Genomic DNA, 26,715 nt, shown 5'->3' on the forward strand with positions numbered 1-26,715 from the left:
CTGGTTCGCTCCTGTCAAGTATCTTGGAAGTTGAAAGAAGTTGACAAACACTTGAATACAAATATTTTAGTTTATTTAATATTTAAGAATGGATAATATTATTAACAATATAACGTGTAAGTCAGTACCGCAATGTAAACACCATTGACGGTATTTTGGGAGAAATCTGGTAGTCTGAAATCTCGAAATAAGTCACTTATCAATAGCTCGAGTTGCTTCCCTTGGGTCGTGAATTCACTATAAATAGTATGTAATCATTCTTAATCACGATTAGTTATGTAGCTTAGAAGTTAGTTTTCCCTCTTGGGTCATATCGTCTGCTTTTGGGAGTGTCATTTGTATAAATGTTCATATTTCACAGTTCACCGAAATTCAGCATCAGAAAGTGAATCATAAAACACGACTTCTATGGGTGGCGGTTCGGGCCAAAAACGATAAAGTCACGCGTAAGAACTGACTTTTAACGCGTTAAAACTTACTTTCAACGCGTTAGAAGTGCATTTAACGCGTTAAAAATCACACTTCTAACGCGTTAAAATTCACATCTAACGCGTTAAAATGGTAAATGCCCTGGCCAATCAGAGAAATCGTTTCATAGTTGATGCTTTTGATATTTAAAATAAATAAAAATGTTATGACAATTTATATTGAAAAAAAAACATATAATATGTTTCTTCTAAGTAATGTGGAAATGGGTTATTGTCTGGGTTTTTAACAAATCTTCATTTAATTGAAATAAAATATGACAGTTTTGATATATGAATAAAATTGCTAGAGCCGTCAAAGTGGTGTCGAAACACAATTTAGATTTTTTTTAATCAAATAAACGGAACATAAAATTGTTTGGAGTCCTTAAAGGAATGAGAATGTAAAAGAAAGAGGTAGGAACAGCAGATAAGTGTGGATCATCACTATAATGAATGAGGTATGCAAGTATTAAAGTTGCCAGGTTCACGACGATGTTGAACAACATGTATTGTATATTATATAAGTGTGAAATCTGGTGATTATCAATATAAATTAGGTGTTTTAGTAAGGTATCCACTGGTTCAATACGTGTATGAAATCCACGATTTGTCCTTCACAGATCTCAATAAATATTCATATTTAATATTTATAAAGTGCAGCGTTTCCAGAGTGCTTTTCTGTTAAGTTGTAAGGGTATATTTTTTGTATTTTAAAAATGTTCGAAGGTCATTTGTATATATGTTTCTAGTCATGGTCGTAAATTGTCAAGATTGCATTCAACGTTAACTTGACTGATAGTTTGTTGTTCTTTTTATAGCTATTAATAAGTTGGGCTTGAAGTCTATTCAACACATAATTAGTGTTTTGCAGACTAGTAAAGACATGGAGGGTGAGACAGAAAAGGCAGGAAAAAACGGTTATCATGACATTTGATCTTATTCCGTGGTGCAATGTCCGTCATCTGTCTCAATATTTTTTGTTTAAATGTCTTTTTCCACAGTCAATAAACTGATTTTAACCAAACTAGTGAAGTATCATTGGGTTCATAGGTGTTTGCATTAACCTAACGAAGACATTTAAGGAAATCGGAAGAAAAAATAAAAATAAAATAAAAAATTCAATATAAATAGTCTTAACATTTTTATTTATTAAAACATCAAAAGCCTCAACAATGAAACGATGTCTCTGATTGGCCAGTGCATTTACCATTGTAACGCGTTAGATGTGAATTTTAACGCGTTAGAAGTGACTTTTAGCGCGTTAAAAGTCAGTTCTAAAGCGTTAAAGGTCACTTCTAACGCGTTACTGTATATCGTTTTTGGCCCGAACCGCCACCCATAGACTTCAGTCCAAAGTTCTCGAATGTGTGTGATGCTGCAGTGGGAGAAGCCGTTCAGTAACAACTGGTCCATTCCTAGGGTTAAGAAGTAATTGAACATCTTGGTACTTCTATCACTGAAATATGTGTTGACATTATTCTCCTATGGCTCCACGGGTGATGACTTCCAACGCTATATCCGGCAAGAATGGGAACCGGCAAGAATGGGAAATGGATCCACTTTCATTGTGCTTGTCTCGCACATTGGAATGTAGTTTAAATCATGTGGCATTCCGGCCGATCCACAGGACAGCATTTTAGAGACGAAGTCTCCACAGATTCCACAGAGAGATCTCTGGACCTGGAAAGACAGAATAAGAACTCAATTGTAAGTTTTATTTCCAAGTGGTAATTTTTGTTGTGGACATAGTTAGATATAATCAGGTGTCCAGGATATTATTTCTCTCTATACCCATTTGGGTTTGTTATCTCCCCTGTATGGTTTGAGTATAAGTCATGGTGAACCAGTTTCACTTTACTTTGTGGGCTTTTCTTAATAATTCTGTATAACACATAATTAATTCGTTGTGTTATTAGATATGGTTCTTTCCATGGACAATTCAATTTCCTTCCCAACCCTTTAAATTAGGGTTTATATAACCAGACAGCGTCATTTGGCTCATACAGGTGTTTGTGTATCTTTTTGCTGTATTCTTTAAGCATATTTGAGGCTGAAAGGTTTAGTTTGCTTCTCACAAAGTTGTGTATAACTTCAATGGATTGTGCGAGTTTGGAAGCACATTCTGATGCTAATTCTTGTGTTTCATGAGATCGACGGGCAAATTGACAGGATGCCCGATTACCATCTCACATGGTGAAATACCAGTGGATTCATGGATTGCGGATCGATACGCCATCATAGGAGGGGATATGTGTTCGTCCCAATCTTTCATGTTTTCATCAACAAATGCTGAGAGCATGTTATCACTCGTTCTGTTAGCACGTTCTATCATGCCATCAGACTGAGGTCTGTATGGTGTGGTACGTGTTTTCTCTATGCCAAGTATCTGACACATTTCTTTGAAAACTTCACTTGATCGGAGTGTAACTCCATAGGTACACCAAATATTGTGATATTTTTTCTTACAGTTTCTTGGCAATAGTGTTACCTTTGTGATTCCTCAGAGGAATAGCATCGACCCACTTGGTAAAGTCTTTTGCTTAAAGGTAAAGGACCAATGACATCTATGGCCAATCTCTCCATAGGTGCTCCTACATTATGCTTTTGTAATGGTGCCTTTGCTTTCTAGCAAGGAGTTTTTTCTGGATGCACATTGGTCACATTTCATACACCAATGTTTGACATCTTGTGACATGTGATACCGAAAGTATAAAGTTTTCTTGTATCCTAAATGACCACCAACAATTTTGTTGTGTAGTTCATTCATGACTAAATCATGAAGTCTCTTAGGAAGAACCATTTAAAGTTTGGTTTATACATCTTCCAATTTATGACAAAGAATATTGTGTATTATGCACAGGGAATCAAATATCACCCAGTAATATTTACATTCTTCATTGAGGTCTGGTAATTTACCAGTTTTTACTCATTTCATGACTAAACTAAGATTGTCATCATTAGTTTGTTCTACAAGAAAACTATCTTGCTTGATAGCTTGTTCTAATAGTTCAGGTTTTTCATCTTCAGGGGCTGTACCCGAGATGTCTGGGGAAGCATTGGATTGAGAACGTGTACAGACAGGAAAACAACCAGATATTGTAGTACAATGCCCTAGTACAATGTTGACAATTCTCATTAGAACATGGTCCTCTGGAAAGGTAATCAGCATTTCCATGCTATCGACTTGCTTGGTGTTCAGTTTTGAACTGATAGGTAGCTAAGAACTCGAACCATCTGGCTATTTGTCCTTCGGGATTCTTAAAATTAATGAGCTTAGTTAAAGTTCAGTGATCAGTCTAACTTTTAAAAAAAAATGTCCATATAAGTAGTCATGGACATTTTTAATAGAACTGACTATTGTCAGAAGATCTCTGCGTGTAACACAGTAACGTCTTTCAGCAGCACTGGGTTTTTCTACACCATTTTGTACTTGTGATAAGACGACACCCTTACCAATATTGGAGGCATCCGTGTCTAGAATGAAGATACCTTGATCTTTCATTGGAAAGGATAGCACAGGACAACTAGTTAAAGCTCTCTTCAACTTGTCAAATGCACCCTGACAATCAGTAGTCCAAAGATGCTTAGAACTCTTTTCTGTTATTTTCAGGTTTGCATCACAACGCCTTGTGCTGACTTGCCCGAGATTTTCCAAGTGATCAGAAAAGGTTTTTGAGAAGATGATAATGTCATCCAGGTAAACCATACATATTTTCCAGGAAGGTTTTGAAAGTTCTTTTTCAATTAGTCTTTCAAAAGTAGCGGGGGCATTACATAAACCAAAAGGCATTGTAATGAATTGCCAATGTCCCAACCAAGGAACACTAAATGCTGTTTTCAGGTTTCATTTTAACCTGCCAATTACACACTTTTTAGGTCTAAGGTTGAAAACCACGTAGAACCACTAAGGGCATCTAAAGTTACATCTATTCTGTGAATAGGGTGACTATCTTTTACAGTAACTTCATTGAGTTTTCTATAGTTTATACAAACGCGTATAGTTTTGTCTTTCTTTTTCACCAAGACAATAGGTGAACTCCAGCTACTTTTAGATTTTTAGCTCACCCTCACCTGCGCAAAGGGCAAGTGAGCTTATGCCATGGTGCATCGCCCGTCGTCAGTCGTCTGTCCGTTCGGCGTCAACTTTTTACTTTAAATAACTTCTTCTAAGTAACCAAAAGGCTTGGGAAGATGATATTTTGCCAATAAAATGCTGGGATGAAGGGCTACCAAGTTTGTTCAAATGAATGACCTTCATCCATTTCAAGGTTACGGGTCAAATATGTTAAAACCTTTTAAACGTCTTCTGCTGAATAACCAAAAGGCCTAGGGTGATGATATCTGGTCAGTAGCATACTAGGATAAAGGGCTACCAAGTTTGTTCAAATGAATGACCTTGACCTTTATTCAAGATCACAGGGATCAAATATGTTCAAAATCTTAAAATCACTTCTACCGAATAACCATGAGGCCCAAAATGTTGATATTTGGCCAGTAGCATGCGTGAATGAAGGGCTATCAAACTGTTTTCATTTGGATAACCTTGATCCACTATGGTCAAATATGTATAAACATTGAAATGACATAATCTTATTACACAAAAGGTCTACGGTGGTGATTTTTTGCAAGTTACATGCTGAGATGAAGGGCTATAAAATGTGTTCAACGTAATTACATTGTTCAACTTTCAAGTTCACATAAAATCTTTTAACAGGTTCTTTTGAATGACTTTTAGTCATAAATACTTAGCCTGTAGCTTTATTTTAGATCACCTTCAAGATTACAACATTCTGGGCCTCATGGTTATCCAGAAGAAGTCGTTTTAAGGTTTCAAACATATTTGACCCAGGTGACCCTAAGTATAAGTCAAGGTCATTCATTTTAACAAACTTGGTAGCCCTTTGTCTAAGCAAGCCAATGGCCAAATACCTAGGCCTTTTGGTTATTCAGAAGATGTAGTTTCAAGTTTTGTATTTGACCCGTGTGGGTGAAGGTCATTAATTTGAACAAAACTTGGTAGCCCTTCATCCCAGTTTGCTTTTGGCCAAAAATCATCACCCAAGGCCTTTTGGTTATTAAAAAGAAGTTTAAAATAAAACGTTGACGCTGGATGGGCAGAAGACAGAGGCGGCGCCATGGCATAAGCTCACATGGCCCTTCGGACCAGGTGAGCTAATAATGGAATTGTCCAGTGTTGTTTCAAGTGGCAGAACTCAAATAAAACTAACAAACTTGAAAGTCGTGTTGATGATTTAATATTAAAACAATAATCACCACATCTAAAATATCAGACAAAATAGTCGATAAAGTTGATACATGTTTCAAGTAAAGAGGGATTTGTCCTGTCATTCACACACACATAAATACTATGATTCAATCTTTACACCGGATGAATATAAAAATAATTCATTAACTCATTCACCCCTGAAATTTCATAATGAACTATTTCAACCTTTGAATTGGGAGTTCCAATGTGTCTTTAAGGTTGAACAGGTAAAACAATGGGTAAAACACTAGTAGTTCACCAAGGCAGAAAGTGTGGACATTTTATAATCATATCATAAACAGAATTTTAAGATGCATCAATATGTATTTAACAATTTATCAAATTCTTATTACACAATATTGTAAATAGTAATTATACAATAAAGGAAATTAAATGTAGTTTATACCAAATATTGTAAATAGTAATTATACAATAAAGAAAATTTAGATTATACAAAATCGTAAATAAAGTTATCAAATATTGTAAATAGTAATAATACAATATTGTAATCACTAATAATACAACATGTTACTAATTATACAATATCGTAAATAATAACTATACAATATTGTAAATGGTTGATCATTTTAATTATACGATATTATAAAGATAATTATAAAACATCACATATTATACATTTTTTTTAAATAGCAATTATGCAATATAGTAAATGATACATTATTGTAGATAGAAAGTTTACAATATTGTAGTGTATGTACATTGTGATTGTTATTTTTTGCATTATTGTCACATATTCTCATATACAAATACTCTTTGTTTTCTCCATTTTGCCATAGATACTGTATTTATTCAAATACAGCATTTTACACACAGCTATCGTATTCAAATAAATTGCTCCATATGTTAGAACTTCTGGAATCCCTAATATGATATTTTTGACTCATTTACCCCTGAAGACACATTTGAACTCTTCCAATTCAAAGGTTGGAATACTTCATTATGAAATTTCAGGGGTGAATGAGTTATTTTGGTAAACGAAAATATTGTACATCCAGCATCAAATAAAACTGATTAAGACCGATTTGATAACCATGAGCTAGAAATCTATATCGAGCAATTATCAAAATTAATTCTTGTTTTTCAAGAGGTTGAAGTGATCTAAAATACTTTTCAGGAAAGCATTGGTCTTTCGAAGACATAATTTGGCATCTATATACTGTAATAATAATATTTAAATTGAATTATAAAACTATAATTATGTTTTTGAGAACAAAAACAGATGTCTCCCCTTATTAGCCAATAGAAAAACTCTGGTATAAAAAATTAACAAAGGGCCATATCGCTTTATATAGTGGGGGCACGAGACCCAAATTTAGAATTTGACACTCCTACTTACCAAGATACATTAAAACTTTGGTCAACGTAGGTGAAACTAGAACACTGACAGGTCAGTAAGGGCCCCGTCTTGTGGCAATATATCCCCCATAATCATCAAGACAAACTAGAACACTGATAGGTCAGTAAGGGCCCCGCCTTGTGGCAATATATCCCCCATAATCATCAAGAAGCAATCTGCCCATATTCGAAGGGGAGACATAATTATCTATCATTACTAAATATTATTGGAAACTTGATATAAATGACAAAGGTATGACATCATTCAAACAAAAATATTTATTCATAGTACCAGCACGACAAAATTGAATAAAATATAGAAGGTGAAATAAACAGGTTTTATTGTTTAGGGTAAACAATGTTTTAATACACATATTCTCTCAATACAAATATTTAAAATTGTCAAGTCGCAAAAATTTGCACTTATAAAAATGTCCCTTTTTAATGCATAAATTATCCACAAATATATGGGTCAAGGTCACAAATAATCAATATTATCTGATTAAAGAAATGTTTCCTCTGCACATTGTAAATAAAATGACAATAATGATAAATTGGACTAAAAGGCAACGCCCATACAGATGTATGAAATAATTTATTAAAGAGGAATTTTCAACTAAAATGATTACTTATTCTCCTCAAATAATATTTCTGTGCGAAGCTAAACAATCGGGATTTCACTTATTAACATGATTCTAACTCTACTGAAAAATGCCAAACTAAGCTCAATTTACCCGAAATCAAAACATATGATTATCTATGTTATAATATATTACACAAACCAAAACGAAATATACAGCAGTAATGCAATGCTATTATGAATGTTCACATATATTACTGTTATTTGGAAATGACTCTTTGACCCTGACCCATATAAGGCAGCAGTTATAGAAAAAATACTAGGATTTAAATATTATGACTGTTTATTAGAAACATATTTGGGATATTTCTTAATAATATGGAATAAATATGTTTCTCGTCAGTTTCTGAAGGGGAAACAGAAGAAATAAGAGAGAAACATGAAAGATTGCCAAATTGAAATTTGTAGAATGAAAAATGTTTTAAAGAACTATATAAAAATAAATGAATCTAAAAACATAAAATTATTATGGCCCCATGCATTATCTGAAATTTCTTCCCATCCCTCCCTCTCTCTCAAAGTTTAACTGTTTAACAGCCATTTGAATATATATTTTCAAGACACTAACAGGATATAGAGATACAAAATTAAAAAATGTAAAGTATAAAAATACAGAAGAAAAAATGTAGAAAAACAAAACAAAACCTGTCTAAAGCTTTAAGATTGTTCACTATTCTTGCAAGAGCAGAGCTCCTGAACATAGCCTAACTTCACAATTGTCTACAATTCTGAAAAGAGATTGATATCCTAAAGGATATATTTCTAGTTTAATAATGAATTCCATTTTACAGGTGAAAGCATATAATATTAAGAATTAAAGCAATTTGGTCCTCTAATTCAGATATTGTAATAGTTAGATATATAAGATAGGATTGGATTGTAAAATAAACATGCATATTGTATGCAATTTACATAGATACCATTATTTATCAGAAAATAGTTGAACATTTTGAAAATGTAATAATGTTCACCAAGGTTTCTCCTCTATTTTCTTAGCAATTTAATTTCAATACTTGTATCAAAATAGATCAATCGAGTATGTAGCCGATATGTATGAAAAAAAATCAACAACAAAAATTTGATATGCTTTCAGAAAAAGTGTTTCTTAAAAAATCGCTGTACGCTAAAAGCAACATGTTACAAAGTTTAGTACTTGAACACAAATGTGCCATGCCTTAAAAGGTTTTCTATAAAATGTTTTTGAAGGTGTTTTTTTTTAATTTGATAAACATACATAAAAGGGTGGGTAATGCAAGCAGTGAAAAGTTGATGTCAAGAATATAATTAAATGTGGATCAGAAATATACTTTTAGGCTTATATTTGGGACAATGATGTAGTATATTTATTTTAAAGATTTTATGAATATTCAGATTGCTTAAACATTAACGACTCACAGCACCTGCTTATATATTATGACAGTCTTCCGTTAAACAGATATAGATTAAGGATCCCCGTACCACTACTTTGATAAATTAAAGCATACATTTCGAGGCTTTAAATTACGGGGGGGGGGGAAATATGAAAGAAACGAATATAATCAACGACAGTTGTTCCGAGTGTAAAAGATCAGTGGTGCTAGACTTGAAATTTGAACCCTGACTTCAGATTCAGTTACCAGGCAACAGAAGTGCCCTGGCCAAACTGTAGGTGCTACAGTTATATCAAAACGGAAGTTAAGGGGAGGTTACTGTTATTGGAAAAGCCACAGTGCATTCCAATAGTCTGGTACCATTGTTCAATACTTCATTAACCCTGACCATTATACCAGACTATCATTGATCAGAACAATGTTTAACCTTTTAAACTATACTGCATGTACTGAATGCTGAATGAAAAGGAATTCCTACTTCAAAATACAAGCATACATATATGTACAGAAGAATAATATTTTGTGTAAAAAACAAATTGAACATTTTTTAAAAATAAATGTTCAATATTTACAATGACAATATGGATAAATATAAGTAAAATGTGTCTTTGTACAATCAATAAATATGTTTTTATATATATATAAATATGACAACTATAGATCTTACTATACATTTATTGTAATTCTACTCTATAATAAAAGAGAAACATTAGCATATTTGACCCAGAAATCAAACGCACTCTCTCGTGGACATGGCACGGTGAACAGATATTCATGTTTAGATATATTCTGCAGACAGGAATATGTATTTTGCATTGTGAGAAGTTGATAATGAATAAACCCAAATGTTCGTTGTGTATAAACATTCGTGGTTTTCGTAGTTGCTATTGAACCACGAATATAAATACAACGAATTTGAATGATATACGTGTCTGCTGTTTGTTAATATAGGAAATCCACAAAAGTTTGTACCACAAAGTGGTCTAAATGGCTTCAAACCACGATTGAAACTACCCACCAACATTTTGTGTTATACAGTATTGTATAAGGCACAAACTTTTTCAACAGACTCCATAGTCCAAATTAGCATTTCACATTTTGTCATTTTTTTTCTTTCACTTTTATTCTTTTTGGTTCACTGGGTCAAATATTAAAATACAATCTCAAATCACACATCATTCAGGCACAAATGATTCTAGCACAAAATCTAACAATTAAGGCGCTGAATTATCTGTGATAATCAGCACAAATTATTAATCTACATCGTTCAGTTAGGTATTTGTATTCACATTATATAGAGATGGGAATTTGTTTCAGGTTGGAATTTTCCAGTAAAATCTGTCTGTGAATTAGTGAGATCAGACTTTATAAAAAGTATAAAAACTGATTTTTTCATATTGCTAAAGGATACAGTTTTAAAGCAAATAAATACTTCGTGTAAATGTTCACCGGATTTGCAGATAGAAGAGATAATTGCCACTTTTCACTGACTTTGCCAATTGAAGAGGTGATCACTTATAATTATTGGTCTCCCAAGACAAGTTAAACTGAAGTAGGGAATTAGCTAGTATTGAGCACGGTAATTACATACTCTTTTCATAACCAGCTTGTCCTACACTGAAAAGTATAAAACTAGCTCAGTATTATTAACAATCTTCAGCAGTAATTTAAGAATTTTCTTGATAAAATTTCATCTTCGTATTAACAATTCTTAAACAGTTTGGTCAACAAACTCTCACATGTAATGACTCCATACATATTGGATATTAATAATAATAGCAATACCTATCAAATCACCATACGCATCTATGTATGTGTATATTTATATACAGTACTGGTAAATGATTTTACTTAACCATAAAATTCCAGGTGATAAAAAGTATCTACTCGGTAAGTTGTCTTTCTAAAATACTAAACAATGAATTAACAAATAACAGCAAATCTGATAAAAAAAAAAAATTGTGAAAGCTCTGGAAGTATCTTATCACAAAGTATTTCCCATCATATGGCACTGCCACTATGTAACCCTACCAAATTCAGACGGCATTCATAACAGCTATGACTGCCATTGCATGATTTGTTGATGTCATCATTATTGCAACATTAATACATAATTATATTATTGGATACCACTGGCCCTCCCTAGAAGATGGCTGTACAATTCAACATGATGCATACACCAAACTAAATGCTGAATTTCTCTTAATGAATCAAAAATAAAAAAAATTGAGATTGAAATTCTCCAAAAAAACATTAACTGCAAATGACAAATTCAACAGTAAGTACCTGTCTGCTTTTATGGAACTTGTGATTTCATTTTATTTTTAACTGTTTATATATCTATCAAGTGTTTGTATTTACTTGTTTTTCAATACACATCAAATAAAGTTTAAACTCAATCAAAAAAAAAATTGTGGTCCATTTTGTACAAGAAATTTAATTTTTTGATAAATGATGTTGAATATTCTTTATCAAAATTATTTCTGATTGGTTCCTGTAAAGCATTTGGATAATCATTAATGTCAAGGATAATATTGTATGTCATGGTGTTAGAAAAGGATTTTCTCGTTCAATTCAAATGGGACATTTTCGAGAACCAGAGACATCTGAAATTTCGAACTACAGTAAGCCTGGTAGGGAAGCAGCTTTATAGTATTCTCTACTGAATGTATAAAAACAACCTATAGCTAATGTGAACAACAACCACTGAATTAAATTAAATATTTAGCCCTTCTTTGCCATACATGTATTTGTAATGATTTTATAATTTGGACAGGGAAAACAACAGAAATCTAATGCTTGGTAATAATTTTTTGAGGATGGGGTAAATAAAGTTTCTGATGACTTAATATGAAAAATTAATACTTAAATGAAATATGAGTGATATAAATATGATCATGAAATCTTGGGAACTGCTCTTAATAATATACCTGATTGGTAACGGAGTTATTGAGCACATATATAAATTTGCACAGAAAAAGGTGGATAACTCCAGTAAATCATCTCATCATTCACACTTACACATCCTTTCCTTCCATAAATATATCTATTTTGCATGAAGGTCAATGAATCATTCATATTATACTGCAATTGATCAACATTCTTACAATCCATCAGGCATATAGCACACAAATGTCTTCATACACAATAGGTTAGATTCTACGTCCAAATGTAGGTGTACTGAACTTTCCAGGAAAACAATGCCCAAGACTAGATTATCAAGGAAGTAAAAAGGATGAGTTCAACTCAATGGATTACATCAGGTTTTGATGAAAATGTGGTTACTTAATTTTCTTTGAAAAATTCACTTTTCATGTTGTGTTAACTTCTTTAAAATTCATTTCTTTTTTAATAGGTCAAAAGGAAATTAAATCCAAATTGTATAAATATTATTTAAAAAAAATTAGTTAAGTACATTCACATTCTAATACTAAAGATTCAATTATTGCCTCAAGATATAAGATTTTTAATTATAGCTCAACAAAATTGATTTTACTTTCAGGATTTTAAATGGCAATGAATTGAAAAAGTGAATGTATTCAATGATATTTCAAATTTAAACTAGACAAATAGTAATGATACCTGTATAACATTCAGCAAGAACACATTTTCAGAAATTTTTAAATAAATTTATCAAAATTTTACTTCAATACCTAACAGGACATTAATATCCATCATCCACTTGATTATCAAGCTTCTGTTTGGAAAGTGTTGTACAGGTCTTAACTATTGGTTCCTATTTAACTTGTAGAATCAACATAATATGAGACTTAATTAATATAACTAAATCACTTGGTGGTGTATGAACATTAAATACAAAGGCTTTGCTGTCTCACCTATGAAATACATTGTAATGAAAGACTGTCAGCTACACTTGGAAAATGTTTGTTTTAAATAAATTTTCAGGCAGGAAACGGAAAATTACATTGGGAATTTACACCAATTTCATTTATACTCATTTTACCGTGATTATCAATAAACTATGATGCTATGATTTGTCTACAAACTACCTATTTGTTCACAAAAAATTGCATAGAGTTAAAGAGTATTGCTTTCAATAGTAACAGACAATGTAATATTTTTCTGAAAGAGTTTTTCAATAGTGAGTTGCTTTTCTAAGTCCCTTTCAATAGCTGATAGTTTATCAGGAAATAGAAAAATAACATTGGAAATTTACACCAATTCCATATTGAAATATCACCAGTATTTTTTAAATATCTTCAGTAGAATTAAAAACTTTTGAATATTCTAAACACGAGACTTGTCCTTGCGGGGGTTGATTAAACTGAAGTGAACATTGATAATCAAAAATTAAACACCTCACAAAAATGAACTCATTCACCCCTACATATTTAAACTGGACTTGCCTAGTCTTTGATTTGGTAAGGTTCAAATGTGACTTTAGGAGTGAATGGGTTAATTTTAAGATACTTCTAAAATGTCTAGACGGACTGGTTTATTGGAATACTATAATCACAGATTTTTCCAATTGAATAGTTGTGTTCTCGGTTTTTTCCCATTACTCAATATTCACAGTCAGTAGGTAGTAAAATCTCAAGATTATGTCAAAGCACAGAGGTAAATTGTTATAGCCAATATCAGAGCAGGATTGAGATCTACACAGAACGTTAGCTCCACAAGAGCTTCCCTGGTCTTTAAAGCCATTCAAACACTGTCTCGAACCTATAGCATTGCCTATATATTATTGAAGTCAGCTAGTTTTAAAAGAGTGTTTGCTGACCATCAACCTTAGTGTCTTATGTCATCTCTTGACCGGTAAATCACATCTGACTGATCCTCATTTATCCTTCTTTTTTTCCATATGGCCGTTGGACACTGATGAACCGTTTTTGGATTTTTTGCTATTTTCTGTCACTTTTCCGTTTATTTCTCCATTAGCTGTTGCTTCTTTTACTGGTTTCTGTTAAAATACAAATAATACAAGTTACACAATGTCCATCAAATATATCAACATATGAAACATAGGACTGGGATTTTTTCACCCCTATGTAACTTTAGTAGACTCTACCATGCATTGATATGGATGAGTCCATTATGGTCTACAGTGGTGAAAGAGTTAAGTTATTATTTCTCCACAATTCTTGATATGGACAGGTTGGATATACCATAAATATTGGTTTTGATATGCAAGAAATGATAAAATGACGTAACAAAATTAACAAAACCATAGTTATATCCGCCAGCAAAGTCACACAAGATTATTCAATTCTCCCAAAAAATGGTCATTTTTAAAAATTTAATCAATTGATATCTTTTAAAATTTAATCAATTGATATCTTTTTTTCAAAGTCTAAGAGAGGCTTTCTTAACAGGATCTGGTAGTCTGCAACATATTTCTCCAAGTACCAGCAAAACTATTGGTATATCATTCGAAACATAATCAATATTTCTGTTCTAATAAACTCAAAGTCATTGCAGAACATTTTCCCCTCCATTGGCAGCCCGACCAAACAGTCAAATACAGACTTGATGCAAATGAAACAGGAAAATATATCTCTATGTCTCTGATATAGCAAACTGTGAGATCTAACAAGATTACATAGTAGACCAGGAATAATTGTTCTTCTGCAAATAATTCCAAAGATTTCAATTATATGTGCAGAAAATTTTGTAGCTCACCACATCCCACTAGGACGCATTTTCAATTTTTTTAAAGATAACTTAAATAAAAGCTTAATTTAAAAAAAAATATACAATACACAGTAATGGGTAATTATTATCTTAGAAAGGGAGTATATATATTTATAACCAATATTGATAAGTTAAGTTTGAAGTGATTAAAATTTTGAAGGTTTGGATTTCAGGAAAATGTTTTAATATGTAATGGGAGACTACCAGATTGTACCACTCCACACAAAATGTATGTGTGATGCCGCTGGCAGCTTACATTTCACAATTATTAACCAATGTCGAAATTATTATCAAATTTAAACTTTAGCATATGCAATATTATCTGAAAATAGTTTGTATCAAATTTGCAATGCTTAAATCCTTTTTTCCTACCAGATTAAGTAAAAACACAGAAAGCACATGAAAAGGGAGGTAATCTGTTAGTTGTTGCACTATAAAATTGACTGAAAATTTCCATTGATTTACCTTGCGCCTTAATGATACAATATAGGCATGGAAGTAGAAATTCAAGAACAGCATTAGTATGCTGAAGGCGTATAGGCAAAGAGCCCAATGCATCCATTCAGGGAAATCACAATGGAAAAACAGGGACTGAGCAGCGTGTATGATGCCGACGACAAACTGAATCTAAATGAAATAAAAAAAGTCAGTCAATAATTACCTGTGAATGAGCTTTGGGCTTCTTCATATAGGCTTGTATATAAAAGTTGCAGAACAGTGTGATAATTGTGACACCGTACACTAAGCCTGTGTACTGCATCCACAGAGGGAAATCACATCCCAAATACAGACTTTGAAATCCATACACCATCCCAATAAAGAATTGCAACTATGAAGAGAGAAAGAAAACAACATGCTCTTTAATACCCTCGCACCGTTGCAACGATCAATATGGTGCAAACGCAATATTTACCGAGTTCAATAAAATATTTGGTTCAAAAAAGTATTTGGTTCAATGAAATATTTGGTTCATTAAGATATTTAGTTCAGCGAAATATTTGGTTGAAATTCATTATTGGTTACTTTTATTAATTTTTATATTTTCTTTTAAAGGTTTTTAATCCACTGTAAATTGAAATTATATTTTCTGCTTATTTTTTTATTTTTTTATCACAGCTATTTCGTTTTTATTATAATGCAAACATAAAATCATTCAGAATTAACATTTCCAAAAAAATTCATACTATATTTCATAACGTGATTAATTCACATAATGAATGACAAAAACAAATCAAATCAGAATTCGTGTTGAGAAAAGTAAGCAGGTCTACATTTTCACTAAGTGTGCTCGGGTAGAGGACCTTACAAAAGTATTTCATCTTTTATGGAATTGTTCGATGAAATGTGTGCCACAAGAATGACTGGTTTATACAGATTGGCCCATTTTTAGATTAAGCATTCCATAACAATTTTACGGCAAAGCTTTTAATAAAAGATTAATCATAAGACATAAAGAATTTGGACAATTTAACAAAAATTAAATTTTCTTTTCCTTTTAAAATTGAAGCTCTTGTTTTGATGTGAAAATCATACCCAAGCCAATCTCAGACCAATCACCATATATCCGGTAATGATAACAACAAATACTTGTGTCATTGGTAAAGAACAGTACATTACCCAAATAAATTCAGACATGCAATAAGATCAATAAGAAGAAAAAACACCTCACAGAAAAGCAAGAGCAGATGAATGCACATGCTTCAAACAGCCACAAGAACATTTTACTTTACAAATAAAGCCCATGAATACATCACTTAAACTGTTTATAACATGTTTGCCGTTGATTCCTTCTTGAATAACAACACACGAATATAGCAAAATCAAACAATTTGTGAAATAGACATTTTATAACACTGCCCACTGAACACACATGATCTGAGGTACTGGGTTTTAAAACATTTTTTGACTAGTTTTTTTACCATGTTTACTTTTACCAGTTGAAAATAGTACAAATTTTTTCCAATAATCCTTTTTCTACGTTTAATTTTTTTTTATTCTAGTTTTCATTTTATATTCAGATGAATTGTAATATCTAAATTCTAAACAAAACCAAAAAATATTTCGGAATGATCGAAAAATTTATAATTTATTTTACTGTAATAACATTTCTCAATTTCGTATGCCATGTCTTTGACCATCCACTGGTGAAGCAGCGCAGTGGACAAGTCGATTTCCCGGGTTTAAATCCCTACTGGGTCAACTGCCCGACCACATTTTTTTTTTCCTGGTACTCCGATTACTGTTTCCTCCCACATTAAGACCCCCCTTTGCGCTTCCATCCGTGCCAATAAGAGTATTAACAGTTGAAAAAACTTGTTTCATAATTGTTGTAAAGTGAATAAAGTTGATATCATTTTAAGACATGCATAGACCCCATTCCCAAAATAGTAAGAGATCCAAAAAGCCCTTTAGATGTAGGTTGCTTTCCTACCACATATAAGTCAGTAAAAGGCTGTGACAATGTAAACAACTTTTTTGTTGTCATCAAATCTATGAAGAAAACGTGAAGAAAACACATTTACTAACAGTAATAATTCAATCGACAAGATATTTCAATATAATATATATATACAAATTGTGCAGAAAGTGATAAATATTCTATATTTTGATTCTATAAATTCATAAATGTCATAATATGCAAACAATGTTAAAAGCAATCTACAATACAGGGAATCCTCTTTAGTCCCCGTTTCCATGGAAACATGTCCAAAATAAAACTTTTTTTGGATAAATACACAAAAACCTTCTCTAAATTTATTCTTTTAACTGCCATCCAGCTTCTGGAATTTCGGAGCCAGGGTATTGAAAATTAAAAAAACTTTCAACTGAATGTACATTATCATAACAAACTGTCTCAAGGAACACAAATTACCATTAATTTCCCAAACAATATATTCGTTTTATATCCGATTATCAAGCTAAATTAACTTAACAGATACATTGTACTAATTGTTTTCTCCTGGCTGTTTACAGCTTATATAATTATCTCCCCTTAACTTAATTTTTCATTAGGTATTAAAACTAAAAGCTTGGCCAGCACATTTATAAAGTAACCTCCCCTTAATTTAATTTTGAGGTACTGAGCCAAGTAACCACTGCTGATCAAGTAGCTCAGTTGGGAAGAATCCAACAGGGTCAAATTAGATTTTGAACCCTGGACCTCCATATCACAATACAGTTGCTCTAATGAACAACAACATGATAGCTCTATAGATGATCAACTTATATTTATCAAGTGTTTTTTCTCAGGCGATTTATACATCATATATCTCTTATCTTATTACCATGCTGATATCTGAAGTATTTCTCCCATAAATCACAAATCTAAATTGCCTGTTCTCAATCCATTTTATACACAATGCGATTCTCATAAATATGATCATGTTTCTTTTAATAATTATCTCATTTTATATTTGTTTCTATTTCTGTTTATTGCTTTGTAAAATTAAACACTTAAATTGATTATTTTCTTGCAATCAAGTGACATGTACTTTTCAATTAGAACTATTTACATGAGGAGAAAACTTCAAAAGTTGGAAAAACTTACATCCAATTTTTTTGAATTATTTTATTTTTTTGCAAAATATGTTTAAACTTCCAGCAAAATGAAGTATAACGCCTACATCCTTTGGAGACTCAATATTTTCAGGACTAACGAGGTTCCACTGCATCTGGTATACACAACATCATATCACATCAATATTAACAGCCTATATAAAGTTAATAAGCACATTCATACACTCTAGATCTACACCTAGTGCCAAGAACTTACCAACTGGAGAATGGTAAGGTATCGCTTCCACCACAAGTACTTCTGCATGTGAGGTCCAAGGGCAGACAACCCATAGTATGAGTACATCAACACATGAATAAAGGAATTGATCATTGCTCCAAAGAAAGCTGTAAATACAAAGGTCAAAGGTCATGAATTTGAATCCCAGTCTGGCATTTTTACTCTCACGCCACCTTCAATGATTCTTGATTAAAATATGTTTCACCTTGATTTTCTTTTTTTTTTTAGAAAATGATGTAGAAAGGCTTTTCTCATGGCAGTGAAATTAATTTCAATTCACAGAGCTCTTCATTTTTTGGCACTTCATTTTTTGGCAATGTAACAGGGAACCTTAAAAGCAATTGCCATCGGAACATTTTGTTTTAAAGAATAGCCAGCTTTGACTAACAAATAAATAGGAACATTGGCCAATGGGGTAATAATGAATCATACTATATAAAATCTGGAAAAGTCCTAAAACATTCAAGATATTCGTTGAGGTTTCAAGTCGAGTTGTGACCTTTCTCAAACTCTTCTCAAAAGAGTTATATAGTATTTGCATAATAAACTCTTTCAAATGTTTTTGAACATGCATTGAAAGATAAATGTTCTCGAAATCTGAAATTACTCACACTGGCCGCCAGCGACCCACTTTACACCTATAAACCACAGAGGGAACATGGAAGCATGGTGGTACACGTGCAAGAAACTGATTTGGTTGTTCTTTTTTCTCAACACAAAAAATATTGTGTCCAACATTTCCACCAATTTGGATATATAAAACCACCATAGGGCAGAGGCAATCTGAAAATTTTGAAAACAGATAAATCATACATGATCAAAGTTAAAAATCTGTTCTTAAAGCTAGTAATTTTTTCTTAAAGTTGCTTTTTTTCGTTTTTTGATGAAAGATATTTTCAAATATATAACCTAAAGATTAATATTTAAACAAATTACACACAAAAAAAAAATCAATCTTGAAAGGACCCGACTTTTTTTCAATATTTCCAATTGAATTACAGTATTCAAAATGACCTGTTTAATTTGAAAACGGCCTCATTTATGACACAGACACCACTTACAATTTTCATTGACAAATTACCTTTAACAACTATCTTGTTGGATGTAAAAGGGTACTTTTAGGGAATGACATTCCTTACAAAATTACACTAACACACTTGAATCTATTACAGTTTATACTTTAAACCTATCAGTTTATACTTTATACTATAAACCTATCGGTGAGTTTGTAATCAATCGTTAGTGTCTCTGACTTGTTTTACTTACACTGTATTCATTAGGGTCGTACGAATACTTGACAGATTGACACTGAAGACTGTAACCAGCTCTATACGCTGATATAAAAAGCTGAAATTCAAAATTGAAAAAATATATTAAAATTATTGTCATTCTCAGATCCACATTACCAAGACAAGAAAAAAATGATCAAATTTAATATAATGAATTAAAGTTTAAATAACTTATTTATTGATGAGAGAAGATCAAATTTAAACTTCTATCAACACTAACTTAACACATGGCAATTAACAACAGTGAAATTTATATATTTTTTCTACCCTCATCCTTTTCTTATCCTTGTTTTTTTCTTTATTCCTTCAACAATTTTCCTCGATATCATGATATAGCACCAGAACCCTAAATACCTGAACTTTTTTCATTCTTGAAAAAAACATTAATTCCCATTTATGCGATGTACAGTGACAGGATTCTTCACACTTTATTGCAATTATTTCTACACAAGTAGAACATTTCACTCATTGTTATGATGTAATTAAATGATCGCTGTAAATTAAGCTCAAAATTTCAAACTAGAATTTTAATACAGTTTTCCCTACCAATAAAAAGTTGCTTGGGGTCAACTTTTTACAACACTAATATTACCAAATTAAACTATAATATATACTTACTGTTGAAGCTATATGAAAGTTCAGTGCAATAAGTCCTAAATTATAGAAAAAGAGAGTATATTTGAACTTGATGGGTTCCCTGTCGGCCATGATGCGCTTGCCGATGATGACGGAGAATATGTAAATAATGGTCAGTACAATGGTTGGAGTGTAGCTCTGCATTAGAGGCCAGTCCTTAACTCTGGGATCTGTCAAAATAAACAATCTCCTTTAACATCTTGTACATATGTATACACATCCTATTGATTAACAGTTATGGTCATTTAAGGACTAACAAGGTTTTTCGAGGTGGAGGAAAGCCAGATTACCTGGAGTAAACCCACCAACATGGGCCTAGTACCTGGTGACTGCCCAAGGTGGGCCTCAAACCTGTGACCCAGTGGTGGAGGGCCAGTGATCATAGATGGTCAGACTCCTTAACTACTTGGTCAGACTCCTTAACTACTTGGCCAATGTAGCCCCCCTCCCCAAAGTATATATTTATAGGCAGTTTTGATGAATAAGATGGGTCCATCTCACAATGGCTTAAATTCTAGTTCAACTCATTCACCCCTGAAATTTCATTATGAACTATTCCAACCTTTGAATTGGAAGAGTTCAAATGTGTCTTCAGGGGTGAATGAGTTGAACTGCTTTTCATGTTGGCTGCCCTCATATATTGGGTCATACCCTAGATATCTAATGTTGAAAGCTACAATTCAATGCGTCATTTTATTGTTGAAAATATATATACATAAGAACGAGCAAAACCCAGGAGATTCAATATGACAATATTTGCAGATATCACTCTTTATACATTTTTGTCATACTCATGTGAAGTTTGGAAGTAATCAGGCTGACAGAATGTGAACTTGAGTAACCCTGACATTGATCTCTTGTCCCCTAAAATATGATATAGGACATGATCTATACACACCGGGGGTTTGACAGTATGAAGAAGATTTATTTAACTGGATAAAACATTTTATGTACATCCTTATTCTAATTTTAGTAACAACAATAGCATCTTCGACTTCATTTCCCCCCCCAAACCAAAATAGGGATCTTGCATGTTTCTTCAATGCTGATTCAAGAAAGGGTAATCAAATCTTACATTAATTGTCCAAACTTTGTGGAAATGCAGGTGCTCACAGCATGATATATACTGAGAGGCAAATACATCAATGTGGGGGTACCAATTATTACTAGTAGTAATTTGATCACCTAAAACCTTGACATGACTATGCATATGTTTATACCATGATGCAGAGAGAGCAGACAGTTATTGCAACCTAATGAACTACTTACCTGATACAGAAACAGCCCAGTCGTAGAATTTCTGAAGTTCATAATACTTGTCTTGTATGATCTCCATCTTGACTGGATATTGTTCTTCTTTCCTTCCAATCTAAAGAGTCTGTAAATAAGCCAAATGAAATACATGTACTAAATCTTCCGGCAATAAATTCCCATTCTTTCTTATCAATAAAGTCAGCTACATAATGTAACAGTTAGGTCTGGGTTCATCTGATTTTGCAAAAATACTTGATTTATATTTGAAAATCACATTTAACAAAAAGAAATCATATTATATAATACGTTTTAAGGAAATTTATAACAAAAATAATCTATCAGTTATGATACAGTGTAACATAAAGAATCATGGACTTGAATAAGGGCCCAGTATAAAGAAATATGAAAATAAACCCTGAATTAATTTGGATGTCAGAACTGAAGGTTTCTTAATTAAAACCACAGCATTACACAGGGATAATCCTGGAGGGGGCCATATTGACCCCTCAAACTTAAATTGACCCCTCCATGTTCCAATTTTCTTTAAATTGTACATAGAATGGATCCTCTTAATTTTGATATTGAATAAAAATTGCTGAAAATGACCCACTACTCTCAAATTCCAAGATTTCCCCTGATTGCACAATCTACTGTAAATTGTACTATTCTGTTAGTACAACACAATATGTCATGTTTGAGTTTTTATGCAAAAAGTTGAATGAAACTGATCACATGATTAAGCTGACGGAACAACAATATTTCTGTTAATTTTAAATACCCGGGGTACTCTCCTTTACCTGAGCCATGCATTTACTATACTACAACTTGCTACAACAGTCAAAAGCTTAAACCTATAGAAATGACTCATGTACTATGGCATACCTAACAAGTAATCATGGAAGGTCCAAAGTCCAATTATTTTGTAGAGTTTAGATATAATACAAACATTTTTATCAAAGTGCTTGATTATCAGTTGATAATGGAACAGGACTTATAAAGTATGTGACTGGCTCACAAACTTCAGCTAAAAAATTGATTTTTAAGAACGTATTCAATAATACTGCTTTTAAAACACATCTTTTGTGTTTTCCTGGCATCCAGTGATTTCAATAGCACTTCATTTGCATGTTGACAAATTAACATGAAGATACATGTATGAATAAGGCCAAATAAAAAATCCTGTTTGATATCAATTCTCAGGTTTCCCTATATATATACCTACCGTCAAATTTTGTGCCTACCCTATACACTCTCTAATATAAACGTTATTAGAAAAAAAAGGGAAAAAATGTATTACCTAACCTATTTTTTCCCCAACATCTAACAAGCATATTTTTTGTTTGACCTGATAAAGAAGATTTCTCAAATTTAATATTTTATAATGATTAAAGAAATTAATGTTGAAGAAATCTTTATTTAATTGAATTTACATATTACAGATATAACCAAATTGTAATGATTTAAATTAGTTCAGTTTACCTATCAAAAGTAAAAAATTCTAAGGAAATTTCTGATTTGAATTGATCAACCAATAAGCACTGTGACAGCGCTTTTCATGTTGTCTTGGAGATTTGTTATATAAACAGCTCATTTGTCTTAAATGTAAATAATCAGCTCATTATAGTCAGCTTAATGAGATTGAAAAAATCAAGGATATTTATAATATAAACAACTAATTGATCTAGGAAATAGTTTATTTGCCTATATTTAGTTATTAATTTGTCACAGTTTTTGTTAATTAATAAGATAATATGGGAAATGGGGGTGGGGGTGGGTGGGGGGAAATTAGTCCCATATTAAGTACAGCTTTTCTTAGTTTTTTGTCTACAGAGGGTGCTATAGCTATATATTGTTCAATGTGTCAAACGTTTGTGAGATTAAATCTTCATTATTGACTGCAAGCATGGACAGGGTATTTAACCAGGCCATGCTCAAACCTGCTAGTACATTTGAAGATTTATTATGACAACACTTCAGTGAGTTTTTAAGCCTTACTTACTACCTATAGAGCATTGTGTGCCCGCAGTGACATGTTTACAAAGCATTGTTAGCTTGATATTCTAAACTTTTCTAAAACTTCATGTGAAATTGATGTAGTTGTGTTTGAATTTTTATTAAGGCATTTTAATGTTTCTATATCATAAATTTTTAATTAAGAATTTCATTTATAGGTTAATTTTTGTTGGCTTATCATTCAACTTGATAAAGCTGTGTCGATCAAGTTGACCCTTCCATCGATCAGTGGCGTTTAAATAGACCTACTTAGTTTCACAGTGAAATTTTCTAAAGTGACTACTATGTACTTACCACATTACCTTTACTTACTGATTTTTAACCATTCATGATGACCTTTAACATGGTTTTGATGAATAATTAAAAGTTACCCTTAATTGAACCCTCTAAGTTACCAGAATACCAATTGATAAATAATCTTTTCTGACCAGCTGACAAAAGAAAAGCTTTTGTAACATCTGACCACCTACCAATAATGATCATGCTATATACTACAATCATAACACAGGGGCATGCAACTACTACTAAGTATTGATCTTGTTTTAGGCTTTCAAGTACCCAGCGACTTAAAGCCTAAAACAAGATCAATGTTATTAGTAGTTGCATACCCCTGTGATTGGAACATGTTATTTGAGTGCACATGTACTTACATTTGTGCATGGAAATACAGCTTTCACTTAGACTTATTACAGTGTAGCATTTATTTAAGCTATTGATTTAATTTCCCAGGAACCAGCTAACATTTTATCACCAGAATTTTTAAATCAAATAACACTTTTTAAACTAAGTCACAGACCTTTCAAAATATTTTCTAAAGTTCAATTCACTTTATTATAATTATTATTTCTTTGATAATTATGATTTCTGAATTTAGGTTATTATTATTTGACACATACATGTTTTAAGTTATGTTGTAAATAGTGTTCTTGTCACTCAAAGTAAATAAAACTTAACTAACCTAGGGGTATGAAATACTTTGTGGTGCTGTCAGTACATGTATGTAAACAATATAAGTTAATAACTGTTGTGTGTGTATATATATACAGTAAATACAACATGTGTCACAATGGGATCGTTAAAAATATTTCAGTGACCATAGATCTGTCTCTTTAGGGTCATACAAATGTACCAGCCAAAGGTCGATACATACCATGTCTGTGTATAATAAATGCACAAAAATTAGAGTTCAATATTTATATAAATAAATAAAATCTTGCTAACATAAGCCACTCTAAAGCGCTTTTAGATGAATTATACATCCTGAATATGTTAATCATTAACATAACATGTTATGATTGATCTGGTCTGAATTATTCTGACGTTTTATCGACTTTTTCACATTGGTTTGTCGTCGATTAATCTACGACAAACCGATATGAAAAAGTCGATAAAACATCAGAATAATTCGGACTATGATTGATCTAGACTCTATATTATAACCATGGTGTTGTACTAAGGATTTTTCACTGGGAATGAAGCATAACACTTTTGGATTGGGGATAATAGAATTAAGTACAGTGACAATTAACTTCCTGAAAGCATCTTTTCAAGTGCTCATACTTTCATTTTACTTTACAGATTTCCACAAATAAACGACATGTTTTAACATTAAAATTGTTTTAAAGAGTTGACTTAAAGACCGATCTTTTTCATTGTGTTTTGCAATAATGGTCCGAAACAATTTCTTATTGCCTGCATAAGAACTGTGTAAACATTTTAAAAGTATTGTTTTATTATTTCTATATGAGCGTCTATCAGTTAATATAAAATGCCAATTCAAATGCTCTGTGGTTCACACTTGTATTTGACAGTAAAAAAAAATCAAGAAGTTCTCTGGGGGATTTTAATATCAGTGGGAAGCTTCAGGGTCTGTTTTAAACCCTAACTTTTAAGAGTCAAAGACTGAGGCTCGAACAGAGGTCCACGACCAGGTGGCTGGACATTACATATTGTTTAGGATTTAGTAAGCCTAATGCGAAGGGAGGAACTGTAACACAACTTGAAGCCAAGTTGCTAGTCTTATTGTCATCTCATTTATGTACCAATAATCAATATTTATCTATGACATTGCACCATAATGCAATCATTTAGCATGTAATGTTTAGGTCTGCACTGATGAATGAATGCAGTGCTATTGGCAATATATCTACTTCAGTAAATATTACTGTTAGTATGGGCCTAATGATGCATGTAACCCGATCCCTCTGATGTAGCGTTACTCGGTACAAGTTGTGACATTTGTTTTGATCTAGCATGCAAATATGATGAACCATAGAATTGTATTTAGATCTTCAGTGGCGGCCACATCTGAGCTATATTTCGCCACAGATGACGCTCTTCTTACAGGTATTACATGCAGCCTCAGCAGTATATTTCAAACCAATAGTTTGAAAACCTTTCCTAACAACTCATGTCGGGAGGCCGCCTAGCGTTCCAAAACTCATATGCCTTGCTTATCGCCCAAACTGATGTAGGACCACGAACAGCTTAGGTAACGTGGGAAACTTGAAGCGATGGAATGTTGCTTGACACAACAGACCTAAATACCTCCTAAACACGAGGTCATTCCAGATAAAACGCAAGATAAGCTTATATCGCACTAACGTTATGATGGGGGCGCGGGTCATTGTAACCAAAAGAAGCAGACGCCATTTTTCGGCGGAAGTAAATCGCCGGGTTAACGTTTTTCTACTGATCATTGAGAAATATTAACTGAAAAAGTATTAAAAAACGTAAGCAACTTACCAAATCCTATGCCGGTCGCAGAAGTAAGCACAGTTTGAACAGGAACAGATCTGTCTTAAGTGAGGGCGTTGCTAGTAACAACAGTGAAACAACCTGTCCCAGGCCTATTTTTGCTGACCTAAATGCTACCAGTCAATCACGTGAACTACCAATCAGATTCAACGTTATTTTTGCTGGGCACGTGTTTCGGATGTTTTGATTGGTTGAAATTATATGATCATATCGTAGCATGTT

At 32.4% G+C, this 26,715-nt stretch overlaps 1 protein-coding gene across 3 annotated transcripts; it reads right to left on the reverse strand.

Annotated features, from left to right (window-relative positions):
• Positions 1–1,689: 1,689 nt before the first annotated feature.
• Positions 1,690–26,604, reverse strand: LOC110445491 (elongation of very long chain fatty acids protein 4-like). Of its 3 annotated transcripts, none has more exons than XM_021490155.1 (8): positions 26,482–26,604; positions 21,739–21,847; positions 20,452–20,639; positions 19,811–19,891; positions 19,156–19,327; positions 18,524–18,651; positions 15,217–15,378; positions 9,708–14,020 (listed from the first exon to the last, which is right to left on the reverse strand). In XM_021490155.1, exons 2-8 carry the CDS (start codon positions 21,803–21,805, stop codon positions 13,898–13,900), a joined length of 921 nt encoding a protein of 306 aa, XP_021345830.1. In that variant the 5' UTR covers positions 21,806–21,847; positions 26,482–26,604; the 3' UTR covers positions 9,708–13,897. The 3 variants fall into 3 exon arrangements, with proteins under 3 accessions (XP_021345832.1, XP_021345830.1, XP_021345829.1); XM_021490154.1 differs by lacking the exon at positions 15,217–15,378 and adding an exon at positions 15,413–15,580; XM_021490157.1 differs by lacking the exons at positions 9,708–14,020; positions 15,217–15,378 and adding an exon at positions 1,690–2,147.
• Between the last annotated feature and the right edge of the window lie 111 nt (positions 26,605–26,715).

Source organism: Mizuhopecten yessoensis, unplaced genomic scaffold, assembly GCF_002113885.1.
Source record: "Mizuhopecten yessoensis strain PY_sf001 unplaced genomic scaffold, ASM211388v2 scaffold2307, whole genome shotgun sequence".
Lineage (NCBI taxonomy): Eukaryota > Metazoa > Mollusca > Bivalvia > Pectinida > Pectinidae > Mizuhopecten > Mizuhopecten yessoensis.